Source organism: Gavialis gangeticus, unplaced genomic scaffold, assembly GCF_001723915.1.
Source record: "Gavialis gangeticus isolate Ggan-Ray unplaced genomic scaffold, GavGan_comp1, whole genome shotgun sequence".
Lineage (NCBI taxonomy): Eukaryota > Metazoa > Chordata > Crocodylia > Gavialidae > Gavialis > Gavialis gangeticus.
In genome coordinates this window covers 9316004-9338035 of record NW_017729024.1, presented here as the reverse complement: position 1 = coordinate 9338035, position 22032 = coordinate 9316004, and the positions used below count along the sequence as shown (strand labels likewise).

General features: G+C 42.4%; 1 protein-coding gene across 1 annotated transcript in view; it reads left to right on the top strand.

The window, feature by feature from the left end:
- The first annotated feature begins 57 nt into the window (after nt 1-57).
- Nucleotides 58-22032, top strand: part of SLF1 (SMC5-SMC6 complex localization factor 1) — a 67558-nt gene continuing 45583 nt past the window's right edge. The window contains exons 1-6 of the mRNA XM_019516885.1: nt 58-483; nt 1416-1491; nt 5514-5757; nt 9265-9427; nt 16021-16155; nt 18943-18996. Coding sequence (XP_019372430.1) covers nt 370-483; nt 1416-1491; nt 5514-5757; nt 9265-9427; nt 16021-16155; nt 18943-18996 — 786 coding nt within the window. The 5' untranslated portion in view covers nt 58-369. The remainder of the gene's footprint in view (nt 484-1415; nt 1492-5513; nt 5758-9264; nt 9428-16020; nt 16156-18942; nt 18997-22032) is intronic.

The window sequence follows — 22032 nt, the reverse complement described above, 5'->3', positions numbered from 1 at the left end:
AACGGCCCGGAACGGCAGCGCCGCCACATCCGGGGGGCGGGGCGGGTCGGGGCGGGGCTGGGCTGGCGTGGGCAGGGAGGGACAGGCCTCTGCCCCGCGCCTCGGCCCTGGCCCGGGCCTATGCACTACGCGGCTGTGCAGAGCCGCCCTTAGGGCCAGGCTGGGGACTGGCAGCTGCCTCTTGTACAGCGGCCCCAACGCCCATTGGCCGGACCCCGATTGGCGCTGCCGGGGGCCGGTGTGCGGGGGGCACGTGGCGCTGACAGGGGCCACACACGAGGTGCCCCTGCTCCCGCCCGGCCACTTAGCATAGAGAGAGAGAGACGGGGTGCGGGACACTCCCCCCGCGTCCGCTCCTAACGCTCCCCCATGGCCGGCAGGGCCCAGAAGCGGAAAATCCAACTGACCGGCTTCAAGGCCCAAGAGAAAGAGGAGCTGATTGACCTTCTGCTCAGGCTGGACTGTATTCTCATCGACTCCAAGGTGAGCCGAGCCCGCCGCTTTCTCCTTCCTTCATCCCTCCTGCGTGAGGGTGGCCGAGCAAGCTGGCAAGGGCAAGCCTGGACAGCGGTCGCACGCCCAGCGCCTCTCGCCTTGGCTGCGGTGGACACACCCTCCTCGGCCTCTTGTTGGCTCAGATCGAGCATAGCCCTGTGCTTGCCTGGCAAGGGAAACACGGTGACCACTGAGGCCGTCTTCTGAGTCATACCCAGGGAAGACTGCTCTCCTGGCAAGGGGATCGTACCTACCAAAGTCATGTATAGTAAACTTCCCACTTAGATGCTGGAGTGGGAAGGTCTTGGCTTTAAGCCCACTATACAGAAAGGAAAGGTTCTTCCCTAGCTTGTTTCTGTGGCCATATGGCTACAGGCAAGCAAAACTTAGGGGCATCCAAACCTCAAGCCTCTGGGCTTGGGCCTGCAAGTAGGATGCCCACCCAAGGATTTGGAAACATCTGAAGCCTCAGACGGGGGTGGAGGATGTTTGCCGGTAGTAGGGCCACTTATGGTTCTGGACTGACTCACAGATTTGGAATAAATTTGGCATGGAATACAGAAAATTTAATGGAAAAAAAAAAAAGCTCTTGAGAATCAAGTGGCACCCCATGTCAACAGCTCATTTATGTATTAACCTGCTTAGTGCCATGCAGAAGGACCACGATGGGGGATCATTCAGAAAGGGACAAGCCTGAGATGCATTTGTCTACTTTGGCTTATCTGCTTACCTCCTCACACCTCGGACACCTCTCCAAGGAACTGGCAGCACCTCAGGTTGTCCTCGTTGAGAGTCATTGATTTAGACTACTGCACCCAGGTTGAGAATCACTAGCCCACTTTAGACAATAGCCAAAAAACAAAAAGAAACCAGAGAGAGAGCCGTTTTAATGACAATATCTTTTTCTTTTCCTTTGTCAGAAATACAGAAATTGCACACACCTTATAGCCAAACGGCTTTGCAAGAGTGAAAAGTTTCTAGCAGCCTGTGCGGCAGGTGAGTAAAAATTGTTTTAGTTGTTTGTTTTTTTTAAAGAAAGAACAAGGAAGAAATACTTTTATTTACTTTGTTTTTAGAATTCTACCTTTCTGTGCTAATAGTCATGGTTTTGTTCAAACTTGGATTTGTTTGTTTGCCATATCTTTTCCTCTAATTTGAATGAATTCAGTGCCTCTGTTGCCAAACGAAAAAGCTGTTCATTCTTAACAAGGTGAAGAAGGCCTACTCCAAACTATGGAGGTGGTTACACTAGTTACTAATTATAAAAGTATAGAAATAATGAGCTGCTAATATACAATTCTCGTTATAAATATAACGTACAACGTGTCAGCACACCTACATAAGCTGAAAACTTCTGCCAACTCAGAAGAAAAACCCTTTAAATCCTTAACTCTTCCATTTTCCCTAACTCTTCCATTTTATTGAGAACACCCTATAGTCTTTCCTCTTTTTATTCCCCCTGACTTAGGGTCTGATGCCACAAAACTCAAACAAGTAAAGGTTTTCAAAATGACTCTTTTGTATTTTAAGATGTTGTTTTTGAATGAAGGGGAACCTAGATAGGAGTTGACAGGCCATGTTAGTGGACTAATGACATTTTGCCGTACTGGTTTGTTGGTATAGTAGTCCGTCAGACATCATCATATTTTTCTTTTCATCATGTGTGTGTCATAAGGGTTGAAGCAATGTGTAAGATACATAAAGTTGAAAATCAATTGTGAGAGTTATACAGAGATAACAAGCTTTAATACTTAGATATAACAGACCTGTAACTTATATTGGGCCTTTGATAGTATACTGATAAGTATCTAAAAAATCCTAACATCTATAGACACTTGGGTTTGCATACGTGTAAGAGGCCACCTATTGGGTAAGGGCCCTACCAGACAAGATTTTTCTTGTATCAGTTTCTTTTGTTGGTTTGAGCTCTGTCTTGGGGTAGACACATGTTGCGTCTCAATGAGGGGGCTCTGACACCACAGTTATACTAGCATAGCTAAAGCACCAGAGGTAGATCATTAAAATGATCTGCCTACAGATAAAGTGAGAATTCATATCCAATTGAATTGGGACTCAGGATCTTCTGATTTCTGGCTGTGGGCCTAGAAAGGATGACAGCCTCCAAAGAGGGAGAAGCAGAGTGGCACTGGGGAAAAAGAAAGGATTATTGCTTTAATATAGGATTAGCTAAAAGAGGAAGTGGGAAATAGGTGATCCATTTTAAAACATAAATATTTTTAGTAGTGATGAAAACCAAGCACAGCACTGAACAAATTGAGTATCACATGAGTATAGACACACACACACACACGTATCGCATGAGTATAGACACACACACACACACTTATCGCATGAGTATAGACACACACACACACACACACACACACACACACACACACACACACACACACACACACACACACACACATTTTAAAGTTTCCTCTAACAGGAAGATCCTCTAACTGTACTTGAACAGGCTTTGAAATTGGTTTCATAAAGTGGTGATTTTCATTCTGAGGACCATAGGAGAGGTCTGTAGAGCACTTTAGGGTGAGCCACTGAGAGAGAGTCTGCCACATGGTGCCAATTTCCTTATTCCTGTGACTGACCTACTACTTTAACAGTATCATTTGCTCTGCTACCATTCAGGTACTCTGTTCACAGGGTAAGGGTAAGATGTGGTCAAAATGTGGTTATGTGGCAGAGTATTGCACTACTGCAATAATATTTTTTCTGTGATACAGTAAAAGGGCAGTGCCCAAAAGGAACTATAAAACTTGGAGTGAAGAAAAAAAATAGGCAATGCAACTTTAGCTGTGAATATTTTTAACTATGATGTAAGTTTACTGAACTAGATTTAAGAAGTACATGAAGAAATCAGATTATAATGTAGATTTTTCATTGCAGTTCTTTATTTTATCGTTATAATCCTAAAGCATTCTGTTTCACAAATTTGACTGTGTTTAATTTCCTTTTATTTACACAAGTCTATAAGGATGTTTCTGAAATGAAACAGTGTATGTAGTTTCAGTGTGCATAAATTATATAAAGTAATGCAAAATGATGTTTTGTTTCTTGTCCCACCACACGTAGCCTTCTAAAAGACAAGTAAGGACATGTACAGATGCACAGTTACAACACTTCAAAGACGAAGAGGACTCTACTGTTCAGAAACACACATTACCTGATCCACTGTAGCTATTTAATCTCTCTGTTTCTCACCTATGGTAAGCAAGTTGAACAGCAGCAATTATCTCCTGAAGGTAAATGGGGAAATTACTGCAGTTTAGCTTCTCTGACCATTGTTTAGGAATAGAGAGATTAAATAGTTGCATCAGATTCACCTTTACCACAGTAAAACCTTACATGCATACAACCTTTTAAATTGATGCAAGTGTCCCCTGACTGTGCCCTAACCATACATATAGGTACTTTCCACCCCATGTATACTTTACCAGTTATCACTCCCCATTATTAGACTGAATTCTGAAAAGAGTTGCAATTTCTGTACATTTTTGATGTACGGAGATTATCACCCAATACCTTCAGTTGGGAAAACAGTATTTATTTTTGGTTGCAGGGTTTTCCTTTGATATGGAACCCACTGACTGAGAAGTAGTCATTTTTAATCTGTTTTATAAACAGTGCTTTTTAATCTCTGTGTTATAAGCATAGTAGCTTTTTTTCTTTCCATCCCATGTCCACTCAATGCTAGCTCACGTACAAATACCACCTATTCTCCTACAGGGAATCATTTTACCTGTACCCAGCTGTTTTGTGAAATTGATGAGGACTGTACAGTTCAAATAATTTAAAAATCACTTAAAATATATTCTGTAGGTAGCATTTCAGTGTATGACATGGTGGGACCATAGCTGCTGATTCTTACATGAAAAGGGTTGGGGGAGAGGAAGAGAAAGGGGGTAGGTACAGTTTATTGCATACAGCAGAACTTTTCAACTTTTGCGTGGCTGGGGTCTGCATGCTGCCCCACCATGTGGGCTCCCTTGGTCCCCCCCCAGTGCAAGGAGGGTTCCCTTGCTGTCCCTGGGGACCCTGCTGTACAGGGTCTACAGGCCCTGTCAGTCCAAGGTCCCCCTCCTCCTGTCCTTCCCCCCAGCATGGGGCCTCCCCAAGAGGAAAACAGAGCCTGGAGAGACCCCAGCAGTGACAGAAGGAGCAATTGCAGAAACAGGGTTTGGGCAACAGCCTGTGAGCTGCAATTTAACCCCCTGTGGGCTGAATGCGACTAATAGGCCACAAGTTGGGCACCCCTATAACACAGTATCAAAAGCTCACCTAAAGAAGAAGAAAGAAGAGGAATGAGAAAGTGGAATCAGAGATGACCAAGAATGAGGAGAGGAGAAAGAATAAAAACCAGAGTACTGATCTTAAACATTTATCTCAAATATAGATATCCCTAAATTTACAGAGCTAGGGATGTTTGGACTCATAGAATTATACATTCATAACTAGACCACATCCTGCTTTTTCAAGCTGAAATTTATATAATTTTAGATCGCATTAATGCTCAGATGTTTATGGCTTCCAACCAGAAAATATCATGGGATGACTTTAATTTGCTGAATCCACCTCTGTTATGCACATGAGTGGTTTGAAAGGATTATTGCATTTTTTTCTGAGTTCACAATATGTGCCTTCATGAGCAAGAAATATACTTAGTATGGTAAGTTGTAAAGTATAGATAGAATTAAGTTAAAAATATAAAGGCTAAGTGGGATACCATACAGAAGACACACAGGATAAAATTCTGAATAGCAAAAAGAATTTTTGTTTTGTTGTTCTGGATTAATTTTATTACATCAGAAGAAAGGAAAACCACTGTTGTCAGTGACACTGCAGGATGTAAGATTATGAGAAGGGGAATTTGGCAGTATTGTTAGAAATAGCACTTAAGAGTTCAAATGGTTGAAGATCAAATATAAAATTAAGTTCAATGGATTGCCTTTTGTCTGGACAAAAAATTTTTAGTGGCTGACGGTTCATTTGCTTTCTAGGAAAGTGGATACTAACTAAGGACTACATAATTAACAGTGCTGAAAGTGGCAGATGGCTTGATGAAACAACTTACGAATGGGGATATAAACTTGAAAAAGGCCCCCATTATTCACCTCAAATGCAATCTGCACCTAAAAGATGGCGCGAAGAACTGTCACGCTCCGGTGCTCCAGGGGCCTTCCACAGATGGAAAGTTGTCCTCGTTGTTAAAGAAGGTGATAAACGAAGGGATTCTATCACCAGGTAGTTCAATACCTCTTAAGTTGAAATAATGAAATTAAAAAAGAATTTTGATTAAATACAGTTTTGTTCTCCTATCCCAGTTAAAATTTAGTCCTCTTCAACTTGTTCTAGTTTCAGCCCTTTTAAATTAGAGCAGATTTGCAAGATTGCAAATACGTCATCTTCTTAAATTTACATAAAAATAACTGCATTTCTCTTCAGGTTTAGGGTTTTTCTGTTTTTTGGTGTTTTTTTGGCTTAATATTGTTAGTGCAGCATCAAATATAGCATGTGGAGATTTATCCATGTTTGAAATGACCTGTCTTTAAAGTTTCCTCATAGGAAAATATACAGATAAACTCTGAGAATATAGTTATGCTCTTTTGCAATGTTGTTTAATTTTTCCACATGTTGCATAAATGGAGTATCCAAAACTGCACTCAATATTTCACTTGTATAACATCAGTCAAGCTTTCTTAAGAGTTATATATTAGTTTCTACCGGCATTTGTATACATGCATGTGCTGCAGTGGCAGGCACTTTTAAAAATGCCTGGCGCTGAAGCACATGCAGTTGTATAAGTGGCAAAATGCATGTCAGCGTTGAGAAAATGGCAGTGGCGCACTTTTGAACTAAAACACATAGGAGGTGCTTTAGTTCGAAAGCATACCGCCACCATTTTCTGTGCGCTGACATGCATTTCACTGCTTATACAACTGCACTGTGAGAGGGGCAAGCTTTCATACCCAGTGCAAGCACCGGCCTGCCCCCATCTACAGGTCAGCCACCTGCCTGTCTCGCTTGCCATGCCTTGATGTAACAATATTGATGTAATAATTAGGCAGGAGGCTGCCCATTATACACCCCAATATTGGGGGAGCTATCCACAGCTCCGTTCCATCCCTACACTGCAGCCCAAGCCTCACAGATAGCATCTCAGGCAGCCCACTCAACTGTCCCATTTGCCCATTAGCTGTGGCCCCTTTCCCTAGGAGCTTCGGCTCCCCTTTAAGCCCTGGCCCCATCTCAGGCCAGTCAGGACCTGAACTTCTCTGCTTTATATGGGCATCCCTTACAGTGGGCCCCTGGCCTTTTTGACCCTTACTTGCGTCCCAGCCCCAGCACTGATCAGTCGGGTTCCTCGAATTAGATCTAAGCCTCCTGCCTGCACTCAGGGATCAGGGTCTCCCATTCCCAGCTCAGGTGCTTCACAAAGTGTACCTGGCCCCGCAGGGTCACTCACCCCAGCAGGCTCAAGCACTTCAAGAAGCTTACCTGGCCTTCCCTGGATTAAATGTATGATATAACTCACATGAAGGTGAGAGTTGGGGTTAAGGTGCCACTATCTGCCTTTCACTGGGGTGGCAACTGGCCTGACATTTCCTGGGGGGCTCCTACACCACTAGGAGCCCCACCAGACCACCCATCCTCGGCAGGGTGCAGTTTTAGGTCATGCCTAGGACCAGAGCCTCCTGTTCCTACCTACAAAATGTTCCCATGAAGCAGCTCAACCAGATGGTATTTCTTGCCTGGTTCCCAGCAGCAGACTGCTCTTGTTTATATAGGCAGCCAGAGTTCTAAAATGGCCGCCGTAAGCAAACACCTGCTGAGTGTTTGATCTAGCCATTAAAGTGGCAGGCACCACTGGTGCCCTGCCACATGCACGTGGTTCACTGCAGTTCACATCAGCTCGTGTGTGGAGCAGACTTGATTAGTTGTCCCTGAAGATAACATTCTTGTTAACAGCAGTATATGGGCAGTATATTGCTGCATTTGATGCCAGAGGATGTATACAGGCAGATTGTGTTCTCTGTAGGGAAAGTAAATTGCTACTTGTCTCAATCCTGTGGTTTTAGAACTGGAACCAGCAACCTATGGCATGTGGAACCTTTGGATCTGGCCCACAGGCATGGGGCTTCAGTAGCATTTGGCAGTGGGAGCACCTTCTGAAGGCACTCTCCCCAGGCTGACGCAGGGACAAATGGGCACTCTCTCTTTGGGCACTCTCCCTATGCTGCTGCAGGGAGAACTGCTGGCTGGCTGCAGGTGCTTTTCCTTTGGTGCCAGGGAGACAAGCAGTGACAGAGGCAGTGGAAGTGTCCTAGCTTTTGCCTATCTGCCTACCTTCAATCTAGGGTGGATCATGCAGCCAGAAAAGGTTGCCTACCCCTGTTTTAGGGTATTCCATTGCAGAGTCCTCCCACAATAAGTGAACAGAAGCACTGTTCTACTTTCTTTGCTGTGATGAAGCATGGCTACAGACTGCTACTTCTAGGCTTTCCAACCAAGGCATTCTTTACTAGAAGGGAAAGATTCTTATTTCTGTAGCTCATTGGATGAGTTTACTATTTTCACTGTCCTGGAGCTGGATGAATACCTTCATGTTTTACCTCTAAAAAATACCATTCTCCCACTAGAATCCTAAACAGAGCTGCAAATCCTCATGAGACCTTGCTTTAATTGCTGTCTTATACACCTTTGTATTTGCTAACAGTAAAAGGTAGCTTTTAACAGGAATTATACCAGCAAGACAATAAAACTGGGAGTTGTTTGTATTAGGTGATCTATATTTTTTCCAGACTGTTTTCTACAGAGAATGAAATCTTCTTATTCATACAGAACACCTAGCAAGGTAGATGTTTTTGTCTTTAGGAAATGAATCTTTCCGTCATAGTAAAGCAGTACTAGCTTTCAGAAGGGATTAGTTTTTCTCATATCCCCTGTCCTTTATAGCACCTTTTTTCTTATTTGTTTTTCATAGTATGGACTTCTAACTGGTGGATCTATCTATAAGTGGGTGAGACCAAGATATTTTGGCTCTCCAATTTTTACCATAATATATGCATTCAGCAACTCAGAAGAGTCCTTTTGCCCCTGCTCCCCTCTGTTATCTGTCATCTTATCTTAGAAACATAACCTACTGCAGCAGTAGATTTCTGGAAGATATCTACTGGGAAGCTCTGTCGTATGTAATAGTGTAATAATGTCAGAAACATTAGCCGAGCTGTCTCTGTGTATCATTTTGGGTGGGACTAACTATACTGACAGTCATGCAGTAGTGTGTGTGTATGTGTGTGCATGCACACGTGCGCACTTATGATGCCATACTATACATTATAAAAATTTCATGGTACAGTTCAGGATACAGTATCCTGTTCTTTGTTAAACCATTACAATGATGACATGGCTCTTATAAAATGCCACTAATTATTACTTTGGGACATACTGCAGTTAAACCATAACTACTTTAATTATAAGAGTTTGATCTTTATAAAATACACATGATGTTCCCTACCACTGCACTTGATAGTCCCTCACATGAAGCAAATAAGGGCAGCATTTCATCTAGGTGCATTACATACCTTCTTAGGACTCTGATTTGTCTAAGATACAAAAGGTAAATTCACATCTAGCCCCTTTTGCTGTTAAGTTTGTGTTTCTGTTGTAGGTTGTGAACATTAAAATTGACTTAAACCACTATTAAAATATTTACAGTAACTTCATCTTTCAAAATGTATGTTGATATAGAGTTCTAGAAGCTGGAAAGGCAACTATATATCAGTCACAAAATGCAGAGAGAGATATTACTCATCTGTTCATTGATAATAAACGCTTCACTGCAGAAAGAGAAAAACACCTCTTTGAAGCTCCATATTATTCTGTGCAATATCTAGGAGATTATCTTCTTGAGGTAAGTAATTAAACATGAACTGAAAGTGATATTTCATTAGCAGGGCTGTAAATTTGTGTCAAAGCTGAAGTATATTGCAACTAATCAGCATAATATTTCATACACTGTTAACAACTTGAATTTTTTCAAATTCACTTTAAAGAACTTCAGCTTTCTAAAATACCACTCTTTTTAAATAGTATGTGCTATTTTTCTGATGTCATTGAAAATACTGTGTATTCATTTTTTCCTGTGTGTCCAAATGGGTATTTTGGATCAGTCCAGTAGCAGCATTACTAACCATGCATATTTTGTTCTCTCTTCTCTGTGTGTCCACCTGCCTATTGCTTCTTTAGCTGATGCATTGTACTAAGATTATTCATTAACCTGCATGATATGTGGAAGAGCTGCAGGTCAGTTCCTCCTGAGAAATGTATGGAAATAACTCAAATAATCATCAGTAAAAAAAATGAAACTGACTATTGGCAAACTTCCATATGAAAATGCTATTTCCTTACCCAACATCTTTGTTTTAGTACAGAATTTCCAACTGGAAATAGGATTCCCCCCCCCTAAATATGACACTGCATTTCTTTGCATTACAAATTGTACCTTCATGCTACAGGATTAGCTGGTGGCTTTCTCCATACACACACACAAATTCTGCTATATTTTTATACAGAACATATTAAAATGATGGTCAACTGTAGTGGTTCAGAAATATTGAAAACAAGTGCAGCTTCCCAGTGGTAAATTTGAACCATTATGTCTAATTTTAACTGTTGCAATCTGGGATGCTAAATCTGTTTTGAATCTACCCACATTGAGATGTTCATTGACATTTCTTTTCACATTTGTCTCTTTGTAAAGCAAAGCAAAAATCTTTGGTGCCTCATGTTTTTGAAACATTTACCAACAAATATACCATAATGCAATGTGAAAGACCTAGGTTTACTTTCATTTTCTTCTCTGCTAGATTTGTTTTCATTTTCTTCTCTGTATCTAGCTAGGGAGTGTATTTCTAGAGATGTAGTATGCATGGGAACATGAAATATGTAAACCTAGCTCCCACTGAGTGAAACTTAACACTTCAGCATACTAGAGTCTAGACTCCTGCAAGATCGTGTATTTCATACTGAATTGGACTGATTTTTTAAAATTGTCTTAATTATCCTGAGGGGAATTATTTTGCCTTTCCTGACCTGGGTGAAGAACAATCTGGCAGCAGAGCTTTACCAGCGCATGCTTCCACAGGTGGCAGAAAGAGGGAAGTTTAGCAGTGAAATAAGCAGGGGTGACTCTGACGAATAAGCAGTCATGGACCAAGCAGTGGCAGCAACCACCCACCAGGATGGCAGGATGGGGACAGCAGATGGTAATGGTTTCCTCCTGAAAAGCCACATATATCCTTTGACAGTGCTGTGACATGGTGAGTATAGGTCACCACTATAATAAGCCTGTCCAGCCCCCAGCCATGAGTTTACAAGTCTTCAACATTGGAATAGGCAGAAGAAGATATTAGAGTCTCAGTGGTTGTGAAGGCAGACAAAGGGTGCAATGGAATGAGATATCCAGTTTTTTTAGCCTCCTTGCAATTGGATTAAGATCCTGTTCTATCAAGATCTGTGTGAAAGCAGATGTTGCAGCAGCTTCTCCACAATAAAAGAAATCATGCATAGGCTTCTTCCATGAAAATTACTTTTCCACCACGTTTTTAAAGCACGTTGGCAACCAACTAGTGACAACGGGAGCAGCATTATGAGTTCTGGAAATTCCTAGTCATGAACTGGCATGAAGGTAGCAGTTATAAGAAGGTCTTCTGACACTCAGATGAGGCAGGAATATGATTTGGCAGCTGTAACTACAGCTGAGCAGCCCTTTTCAGGATCCACTCTGCTTGCCTCACGTGAGGAGGGAACTAGAAGCGGTGCCCTACACTTAATCTGTCTACCTTCTTCCTGACTGGATAACTGCATCCAGTGGGATCACCTTTACTGCAGTCAAAATCAATGAAGATACACAATAAATTTTGCAACCTGGAACATCAGGACCCTCACGGACAATCCTAAAGGACATCATCAAGGCCAACTTGAAAAAATTCAACATTGACATCAACTCATGGGAGACTGCTGCCTTGGACCACCCCAAATGGAAGAAGAATCTGCTGCAAGACTCTCAGTACTTTGAAACCTTACAATGACCACAGGAGACAGAAAAGTAGGAGTGGCAGAAACAGTATGTCTCAGACTGGATCAGGGGTGTTGGATGTAGCTGTGGTGGTCTTGGGACACAGGGAGAAGATGTCAGACTGAAACAAGAATCTGGAGCCACCCACCCCACATGGAAGCACATGTCTGGATTGGCTTCATCAGCCATCTATGGATCCACAGACAAGACAATCATGGAAGACAGTCATCCACAACTGTAAGGGATTACCAAAGAAGAACAATTGATACTGCTGTATAAGGTTTAGAAGAGGAATGCATGCGAAGCAAGAGAGAGAGTGTGCAGTATTTCTGTTATAGGCATATAGTGTGGAATTTGCATACAACTTCTAAGACAGCAAGCTAGTATGCTGTGAAGAAAGAAGACTTTATTAAGAAAAAATTCACATTCAAGTAATTAAAAGATTATGCATAGGGAAATTTTGAAATAATTTTTGTCTGTTAGAGAATAATATAGGAAACAGAGATCCAACTTACTGGTCCTACAACAATGTCATGAGAAACTGCTGAAATCACAAGAAACTGAAAGCTTTTTATTGCAGTTTTAAAGAAAATAACATTTTAAAGATAACCTTGGAATAAAGTTCGTGAGTCATAAGGTAGTATTTGTAGCAGCATAGAGGTAGCATATTCTTTTTTATTTTTCTGGTTGAATATAAAGGGCTGAGAGAATTTTTCTCTTTGCTTTGAAAACTGGGTCACCGGCCTAAAAAGGTTGAGAAACACAGAGTTAGATCTTTTGAACCTTGCATGCATTTGTTCTAGTTTACTGGTATCGTTATGTGCCAAGCCTGAGTACTTATCCATGGTTCTGGATTGTGGACATGGACAGAGGTTCTGGAAGTTCACCGCTTTCCTTACAGTATTCCCTCCCTCATGCACACATGTCTGACCTGCCTTGGAGAAGGTCATTTTCCATCTTATTATTCCATATACAGCACTTTCACTCGTAGAGTCATAGAATTTCTCCAGGACAGCACGTCCCAGGAAGCACTAATATGGTTCTGGGTCCATAATACATTTAAATATGGAAAAAACTAGCCTTAGCTTTTACTCTGTCAGGACTAAAGAGCTTGATAGAGTTATGCTGAAGGTATCAACCTCCTCAGCTAAACCCAAATCTCAGATTCTGATTCCAAATAACTAAAAATTCTAAGTGACCAGACACACTCTTGGGGTGTGTCAAGAGAAAATCCTAATCACAAGACAACTACAGATGCTCAAAATGCTGCTTGGGGACAAGAACAGACAGTCTGCATCTGATGCATTTCTAGTAGACAGGAAGTATGTCTCCCCTAAGTTTTAACCATTCCTTTTGTTCTGAGTGTTATCTGAAAAATAAGGCTGTGGAAATTTACATTTCTCCAGTATGGGCAAGATAGCAATGGGTATATCAGATCTTCTAACACATCTCTCTCTTGGTAATTGCTGATCGGTTCACCCAGCAGAAAGCTCTGATGTGCTATCTGATCCTCATATTCTTTACTTGATAGCATGGACTATGGTGTTTTGCATATACTTCTCAGAAAAGTTCAAGATTATTTCAAATTTAGAAACCTGTAGCACTACCACTTGGAGCTTGAGTCACAATTCTTACCAACCTTTCTCTCCCCCCTCCTCCCCCTCCCCCCCAAAAATGAAAAATAAAAAAAAACATTTTTTTCCATAGCTCTGGTATCCAAATGAAAAGCTCAGGTTGGTAAAGCAGTATTAGAATTGCTTTCAAACTAGGTCTGCTTATGCCCCTAATCATATTGATTCTTAAACTATCCCAGGAGTTGGAATGGTCACTGGCCACTTGAAGAAATGATGGTTATTGATCTGTAACCAGCATTTTTGAGACTACCTCAACACAGTTGTGTTCCCTGCCCTCTTTCTTCACTTTCTCTTGACAGATGTTGAATTTCTCCCAGGAAATCCTTTTGACCTGGAATGCTACAGATTTAAAGCCCCTTGTCCCACTTTAAGTACCTGTGAAATATGTGAGATAAATGTGCTGGCATGTTTTGGGAGGCATATTCACTTTAACTGAAACTATAAAACTGCTTTAAATTCTTGCAAAGGGCAGGATAGATTTGAGCCATATAGACCAGGGGTATCAAACAGGACCTGTGGGAGCCATATGATCCAGCCCGTGGATCACTGGACTTGGCACCCTGCACCCAGCAGAGGGGTTGGGTCTGAGGTGCAAGCTGCACATGAGCCAGTATGCAGAGCCAGTTGGGTGGGGCACCATGTGCAGCATACATGTGCCAGACCCAGTGCTACATGCAGCCAGTCCAGCCCTGCATGCAGTGTGTACCGGCCCCAAGGCTCCCTATACATGCAGCACACAGAGCCAGAATGGGACACGTGCTTCCCCCAGTACACAGGCCAGACCTGGCACTGCACGCAGCATGGCGGGGAGGGTGCTCAGGACATAGGCTACATGTGGCACCCCAGATGAACCTCCTGTGCTTCCTGTAGCGCAAAGTCTAGGCTGCTTATCATGGGCTGCATGCATGCCACATGCACAGCAAAGCCTGGGGCTGGACCTGTCACTACAAGTGCTGCACAGGGGGTGGGGTTGGTTGTAAGTCCAGTCCTCAGACCAGCCCAGTGACCTTCACCCAGTATGCGGAGCCTGAGTGAGTCTGATGTCATTATTATAAACTAAATCAGAGATAGATATGGCATAAGCTTTTGTGAGCTCAAGGTCCCTACACCATATGCTGTCAAAGGATATGCATACACCAGTGTATAACATGGAAGGAGTGATATGAATACAGAAGGCAGGAGAGATTGCAGTTCTGGGATTGGCAAACACAGGAACAAAAGGAATCACAAAAGCTACAGCTTAAAACCATACTTCACACAATCCAATCTGTGAATGATTTCTTGTCCCACAATTTCCTGTTCAAGCCATTTTTTGAAGCGTTCAGGCTGGTGGGGTGTAGGTGGCAACGAGAGGGATTCTGTTGTCCTTGTTTTGGGGTTAGTATTGTAGAAGGTTGAAATGAGGTCTAAGGCTGGCTTTGTTGATTTTAGTGGCTATAGTTTTAGGATTGTACTGTATTTGCAGGAATTGCTGCTTCAGATCCTTAAGGTGTGCATCCTGGTCGGTGACAGTGCAGATACAGTTGAACAGAGATTGGCTAGTGGCGTGCTTAGACTGGAAGCTGGTACTATGAAGATAGCTTTGGCAGTCAGTTGGTTTCCAATATAAAGTATAAAACTTAGGGTAATCAGGCTTCCTGCCTCTCACTCACTAGATTATATAGTAAGTGTTCTTAAATTGAAATTGAAATTGTCTCAGAACAAAAGGACTACATGTAACTTTACAGACAGCATTGTGTATTGGGCAGTATTTAATTACAAAATGAGACTTTGCTGTGGAAAGTATAAGAAATACCTCATGCTCAAGGTAGAGAGAGAATGAAGGGACTGGATAGCTTGGAGATTCTATTAATAAGATAGAAAACACTTAAGATCTGTGTTGCCAGCTCAGGTCATCCTATGTTGGCAATAACTGAAAGGAATTGAAATCTCATTTCTTTTAGTGGCCTTTATAAAAAGATTCAGTGGTATTAGGCAAATAAAAGACAAAATCAAGCATGTAATGTAAGCTATCATATTCAGCTCAGAAAGAGATTCAGGGCTGGAATAAATCAGAAGGATGATTTTGAAGGTATTTTGCACTAATGGCTGCCCAAGCTATACTCTCCTTTATGATGAAAGGTTTCTGTTTCCAAGGGTGTCAATCTGGCATATTATTTTGACACTTTAAGAAATTCACATATAGAAAAATGGTTCAAAGTCATGCATTTAGGGGCTGATAACAAGAATTTTGGCTGTGAGATGAGGCCTCAGACTAGAGTCAATAGAAGAGAGGGTCCTGTGCATACTGGTTGATGAAAGGAGGATCATTAAGCAGCAGTGTGGTGCAGCTATGAAACTGCTAATGTAGTTTTAGGGTTTGAGGTCAGTAGTAAGTATTTTCTTTGAGTCAAACATGACAGGATTGTGGGGGATGGCCTTTGCCTTGCTGTATAAGCAGGAACATGGTCTCTGAGAGTATATTAACGTATGACTTCTGTACCAGTGCAGTAGCAGGGCATTGGCAGTATCCTTGTCTCTCCTAGGTTTTTTTCTGTGGCACACGGCAAGGCACTTTTGGTTTTGTATTGTGCTTGGTAGTTGCAGGGTGTTAGAATGGACAATTTTTAGGACTTTGTGAAAAAAAGTAGCCTGGAAGCTCAGGGGCGGGATTCAGTAGCCTGAGAGGTGTCCTCTACTCTTTTTATACACATTTTTAAAAAAACAAACAGAAAACTAAGAAACCTTGCTTTAAGTTGTTGTCTGCAAATACCATGTTCAAATTTAAAATAATATATTTTTCTCCCTGCACAGAGTGAAATACAAAATGTTGTTGAAGATAGTCATGTGAACACTTGTCTAGCTGAACAAGAAGCCAGAGATACAGAATCTGACATACACCTTGTTGAAATGAAACATGCATTAATAAAGCATATGTATTTTGCTCAGGTAAGTAAGAGGCAGGATTGTATAAATTTCTGGTTATAAAAAATAAATTAAAAGGGAATTGTTATTTCTCCTCAAAATACAGATGTGTAACCATGAAAACTAGTGTCTTAAGACCTTCAGAAATTGTAACAATAAATGGTAACATAAAGATTAAGAATCCTATAGTGTATTTAGTTTAATAGGGTTGCTTGACAAACGGAGGTAATTGTTTAGTATGAGTCTAATGAGTATGAGGGAATATAAGAAATGTCCACGATAAGAATAGTAATTGATAATATTTTCGCTTGGTTTTGAACTGTCCAACAAAGATGTGGACTAAATTTTAGTCTTCCTATAACTAGCTGTTAAGGACATAAGAACATAAGTGCCATACTGGGTCAGATCAGTGATCCATTTAGCCCAGTATTCCATGTCTAACACACCAGCTCAGCAGGCTGGGGGCTATGAAACTGGTTTGCTTCTGCACAGCCAACCACTAGCTGTGTACACTTGTGCTTCACACTCGCCACCATGCTGCCATTGGGATTCTGCCCAGATACCAAGTAGTGGGACACCTTTGGCAAGAGGAAGAGTCCTTGGTGGACCAGCCTGTATTCTTCCCTAATCCCACAAGCCACCAGGGACCTAGATTGGCATCTCCTGCATGGAGCCATCCGTGTAGGCATGTATCTGGCATACTTCTCTGAGTCTCCCAGCACCTACTCTTTTTGTGAACAGAGGGAGACCTTGGCACATGGCTACCTCAAATGCTTCAGGCTGCAGCCCCTCCATTGCCTCCTCAGGAATCTCCTCCTGAAGTTCTGGCTACACCTACACTTACACATCTTCCTACACCTTTTTTTTTTAACCAGATCCCAGGACCTCTGGGTCAGCCTCCTCCTGACTCTGGCCAAACTAGCCATCTACCAAACCAGTAAGGAGCCCCAAGCCGGTGGGAACCTGGGCAACTGTGGGTCTGTTTTTTGAACTCCATTTGATTAAGGAATATCAATAGTTTCCTGGTGGACCTAGACCCCCACCAGTCTTTTAAAGTAAATAAGCCTGTCTCCAATAGTGGCAATAGGGGGTACTTTAGAGGGAGAGCATATGAAGAGGGTATATCTGGATACATCTCCTGTCATGCCCTCCTAGGCATCCATTATCATTGATTTAATAACTAACTAAATCACATTAACATGTTCTTAACCTTTAGATGTCCCTAAGCAAACAAATATTCTGCTGAGTTCTGTACAGAATTGTTATTCTAAGTCAAATTTCCCTCAAGGAGAACATCATCTAATGCTGTCTATTGTTTTAATATCACCAATTTAAATTGTAATAAAGCACTGTAATAAAACAGTCTGTTAGCAACTAAGTACATGAATTCACATTCAGAAAAATAAAATATAAGTTATTTTGATTGAATCAGTACACATTACTACTACATAATGTAGTGATCTCAAATAACATGTGTTAGTAGCTTTCTGTGATAGTTACTATGAAAAAAGCGTAAATATTTCCACAGTACCAATATGCAGGCTTGATTCTGAACCAAAAGGGTTACTACTCATAGTGTCCCTGACACAGAGCTACCAGATCAGAGAATTGAAAAGCTAAGCCAATAAAATGTATACTTTATACTTCTCCATTCATAGACAATTACCCCTGTTACTGTACAACAGGGCTGTCCAACTTCTAAGTAGCTAGGGGCTGAATGCTTTGTGGCTGTGGGACACACCAGGGCAAGCCGTGGGCCTCTACAGGCCACACACTGCATGGATCCTCCCTGTATCCCTTCTGTACTTCTGCAGGTGCCCCCAACCCCAGAGCTTCACTGTGTGTCCATGTCTACCCCCCGTCACTACTTTACATGCTCATGCAGTCCCAGGCTCACCCTCAGTTCCCCTAGCTGCACCATGCTGCACTTCCCTGCCCCATGGAGCAGGGGCAAGCAGCAAAATCCAAAGGAGGGAGAGGGAGCCCAGAAAGCCTGGATGCTCTTTTAGCTAGAGCTCTGGGAAGGGTGGTGGCAGCTAAGCAGGACCTCAAGGGCCACAAACCTAATGCCTCATGGACTGCCAGTTGGACAGTACTATAAAAACAGTAGTGCAAGTTTAATTTGGCCCACTTTATTGCTTGACACATACACCCTTTTCTCCCAATGCTAACTGTAGATAGTTAAAATATCAAAGGTATTTTAAAGAAGTGTTATAAATAAATGTTGTATGCAAAAGTGATTCATGAAACCTGGTATTCCTACGGGACCCTCTTTAAAGATACATGTTTTGTAATATACACGGACACTACCATAGCAGTAGCTGTTAGCTAGATGTAGTAATTAATAGTAGCTTTAAATATATGTAGTTCCATTCACTTCATCCGATCCCAGGATTTTGCAAAATAAATCTAGAAACTTTCTCTCACCATTGATAAATTAAAGATAGAAGAGATGCTGAAGAATACGCTTAAGTGCACCAAAAAATAATAAAATTGATTCTGTATCACATAAGTGGGGGAAAAAAACATGAAGAACAGCTTAATTGAAACTGCAGGACCATTTAGAATGAAAGAATTTTGCCTAGATTATTTGCCCAGGGCATCAGTGCTATTCTTCTTAAGTTTCAAAAGTATAATTTCTGTCAAAGAACTAAAGCTAACTAGCTCTCCATATTGAATTTACTTTTTAATTTTTTAACCACTAGTTCACTGTTTACACACACACACATACGTGCACACACATATTGTGGTCATTAAATGTGATATTTTGTTAGTATACAGCCTAAGTATTGACTTCCACCTGTTTTACAGACAATGAAACAGAAGTCTACTCAAATAGACCACTTGAATGGATGCAGTACAGAGGTAATGAGCTCTCTGAGAGGAGCAGCTGTTTCATAAACTTATTCTTTTTTCAAACTTACATAATTTGCTTTCTCAAACTACTTAAATGTTTTTCTAAGATTTTTTTTCTGCAAAGAAGTTAACATAATATTCTTGAAAAGAGAAATAACAGTTTGTATTCATTATAGAATCATGGAATAAGGCTGGACAGGAAACCCCTTAAGGCAGGATCCTGACTAAACCTTCCCAATAAGTGTGCATCTAACCTGATCTTATAAACTTGCAAGAATGGAGATTCTTCACCATCTCTGGGTAGCCTCTTCCAATACTTAACCTCTTTCACAGTGAGACAGTTTTTCCTAATATCCCATATAAATTTCCTCTGCGGCAATTTAAGACCTTTGCTTCTTGTCCTGTTCCCTATAGCCGCAGAGAAAAATCTATCATATAATCACCTTGTGGGTATCAGATCTCCTTTCCTCTCCTCCTCCTCACCCCCCAAAATTAATTTAAGAATCATCTATGTGAAAACTTTATTCGTAGCATTACCAGCCTTTCTTGTGAGAAAATGTCTTAAATGTTGCTGCCCTATAGAGTTTCTCAGATCTGTTGAGTGACACAAAGGAAGGTCACACTTACCTTTATGTACAGGATCTGAAATAGCAGTCTAGGACTAGAAGTAAAGAAGTAGATGATACAGATTTTTGCAGCACTGAGGTTTTGTTTCCTGGTAGGGACAGATTTCCAGCTAAGATTAGCTTGGCATGGGAAAAAGAATGAGATATATAATTATAGAGTTGTGGGGGGCAGTCATTCAGGCTACAGGGAACGCCATGATTCTTATGAAATACATCCAAGAACATGCAGTATATCACATTTTCTAGTTATATTTTTCTTGTCATTTGGACTAGGTTTCATTTTTCTATGCAATTTTGTTTGTTTCTTAATTCTCTTGCCCCCTATACCACTAAGCCTTCTACCAGTGTAGTTTTACTATTTTGCTGCAGAGAGATCCACAGGGCAGATCTTCAACTAAATCTGGCTCCCATCGTACATCAGATACTTCCAAAATGTTTAAAAATTAAGAACATGTTCAAAATTCACCTTAAGAGTAGATTTGAGATTCAGGTGCCATATTAATATCTTAAAAACTTGGGGATATTATAGCAATAAATAAAAATATTAAACAGAGGAATTCAGGCTTCAGGCTAAATGTGAAAAAAGCATCTTGAAAGAAAAGGAAAGCACAGTTAAGGTCGGTCAAAAATTAGCTTTTCCTCTTATTTATAGATTTGGTTTCTTTCAATATTTAGAAATTCAAAAATATTCATATAAAAATATTCAAATTTGATTGTTTGATATTCCTATACTTGTTTCTCATACAGGCAATCTACTTTTCTCTTTCACTCAAGGTTATAATCGTTTTGTCTGAGCTTTGTATCTCTCATTCCTTTAGGTTCTCTCATTCACATGCATGCTTGTCACAAAAGTCTTCATGTTAGCTGTTAGCAGTAACTTCAGTAGTACTCATACCTTTGTGATGTTAATTACATGCAAATAGCTAATATAAACAGAAATTATAAGCTTTTAAATGGCAATCACAAAATAACTTCCTTGTAACATCAATTTGGGGTATCTAAAGAGGACTAGGACAGCTGGTTACCTTTGAGGGCAAAGACAACATTTATCTTTAATTTTTATTTTTTAAAGGTGCAAGTTGTATGAAAAATCGTACCCAAGCTGAGCATTCTGTTTTTCTTTCATTTTACTCACTCTTATAGGCTAGGAACAGACATTCAAAAAGCCTGAGCCTGAATTGAGTCAGTCTTTGCAGGTTAGTTTAACCTGCAGAGAGTGAATCAGTTTGTAAGTGGATAGGCATTTGGCACATGCCTGCAGTGGCTCAAGCCAAAAGCCTGGGGATGCTAGAACAGCCCCTCCCTTCCACAGGAAAGCTGAGCTGAGTGGGGCAGGCCTGCCCCAGTGGCTCCCTGACAGCCAGGAGTAATCTGGGCACACGGCTGCCCTGACCCAGAAGGGAACTCTTTCCCCTCCTCCCTCTCCCCCACCACGGCAGGGCCAGGAGGGAGGCCCAGTTTGGTGCTGGGGGGTGCTCTTCTCCCTCCTCCTTCCCCCCACCCATGGTGGGGTGGGGAGAGGGGCTCTGTGAGGCTACCTGGCCCCAGAGGGGGACTCTTCCCCCTGCTTCTCCCCCATCGCTACAAGGTGGGGAGGAGGGGCTCCATGGGATGCTACCCAGCCCCAGAGGGGGACTCTTCCCCCCTGTCCCCACCCCAGGGCAGGCGAAGGCTGTGTTCCATGCTGGGGGGAACGCTTGTCCTTCCTCCTCCTCCCCCACCCCCAGAGAGGCAGCAGGAGCAGGGAGCTTAGCTGGGCAGGGTGTGGGGGTGTAGGGACCCCCACACACTCCCCCCAGGGCACATGGCCCCCGCTGCCTGGCAGCAGCAGGCAGGCAAATCTGAGCGCTCATGCTTGGCACAGGCGCAGCTCTGGCCAGCACTACACGGGGGGAGGAAGTGGAGCCTACCTTATTCCTGCGACTCTGAGCCTGATTCTGCAGCTCCAGCCCTCACAGCGGGAGAAGCCCTGCACTGGAGCCAGCTGCTTCCTCCCCTGCCCACTGTGCAGGTCTCAGCACTCTGCTGGGAGTGGAGGGAGCCCCGCCCCCTGCTTTCCCACAGAGTCCAGCACCGGGCTTCCCCCTGTGAGTACGGAGCTGCAGGCACAGCACAATGCCTCTGCAACAGAAGCAGATAGTGCTGCGCTGGTTCTGAGGAGCACGGCTCCACACTGTCTGCAGCTCCACACTCACAGCAGGGAAGCCCCACGCTGGACTCTGCAGAGAAGCAGGGGGCAGGGCTCCCTCCACTCCTGGCAGAGTACAGGGATCTATACAGTGGGGAGCAGGGGAAACAGCTGGCTCGGGTGTGGGTCTTCCCCTGCTGCAAGGGCTGGAGCTGCAGGCTCAGGCTCAGGCAGCAGAGACATGGGGATAAGGCAGGCTCCACTCCCTACCCCCATACAGCACTGGCCGGA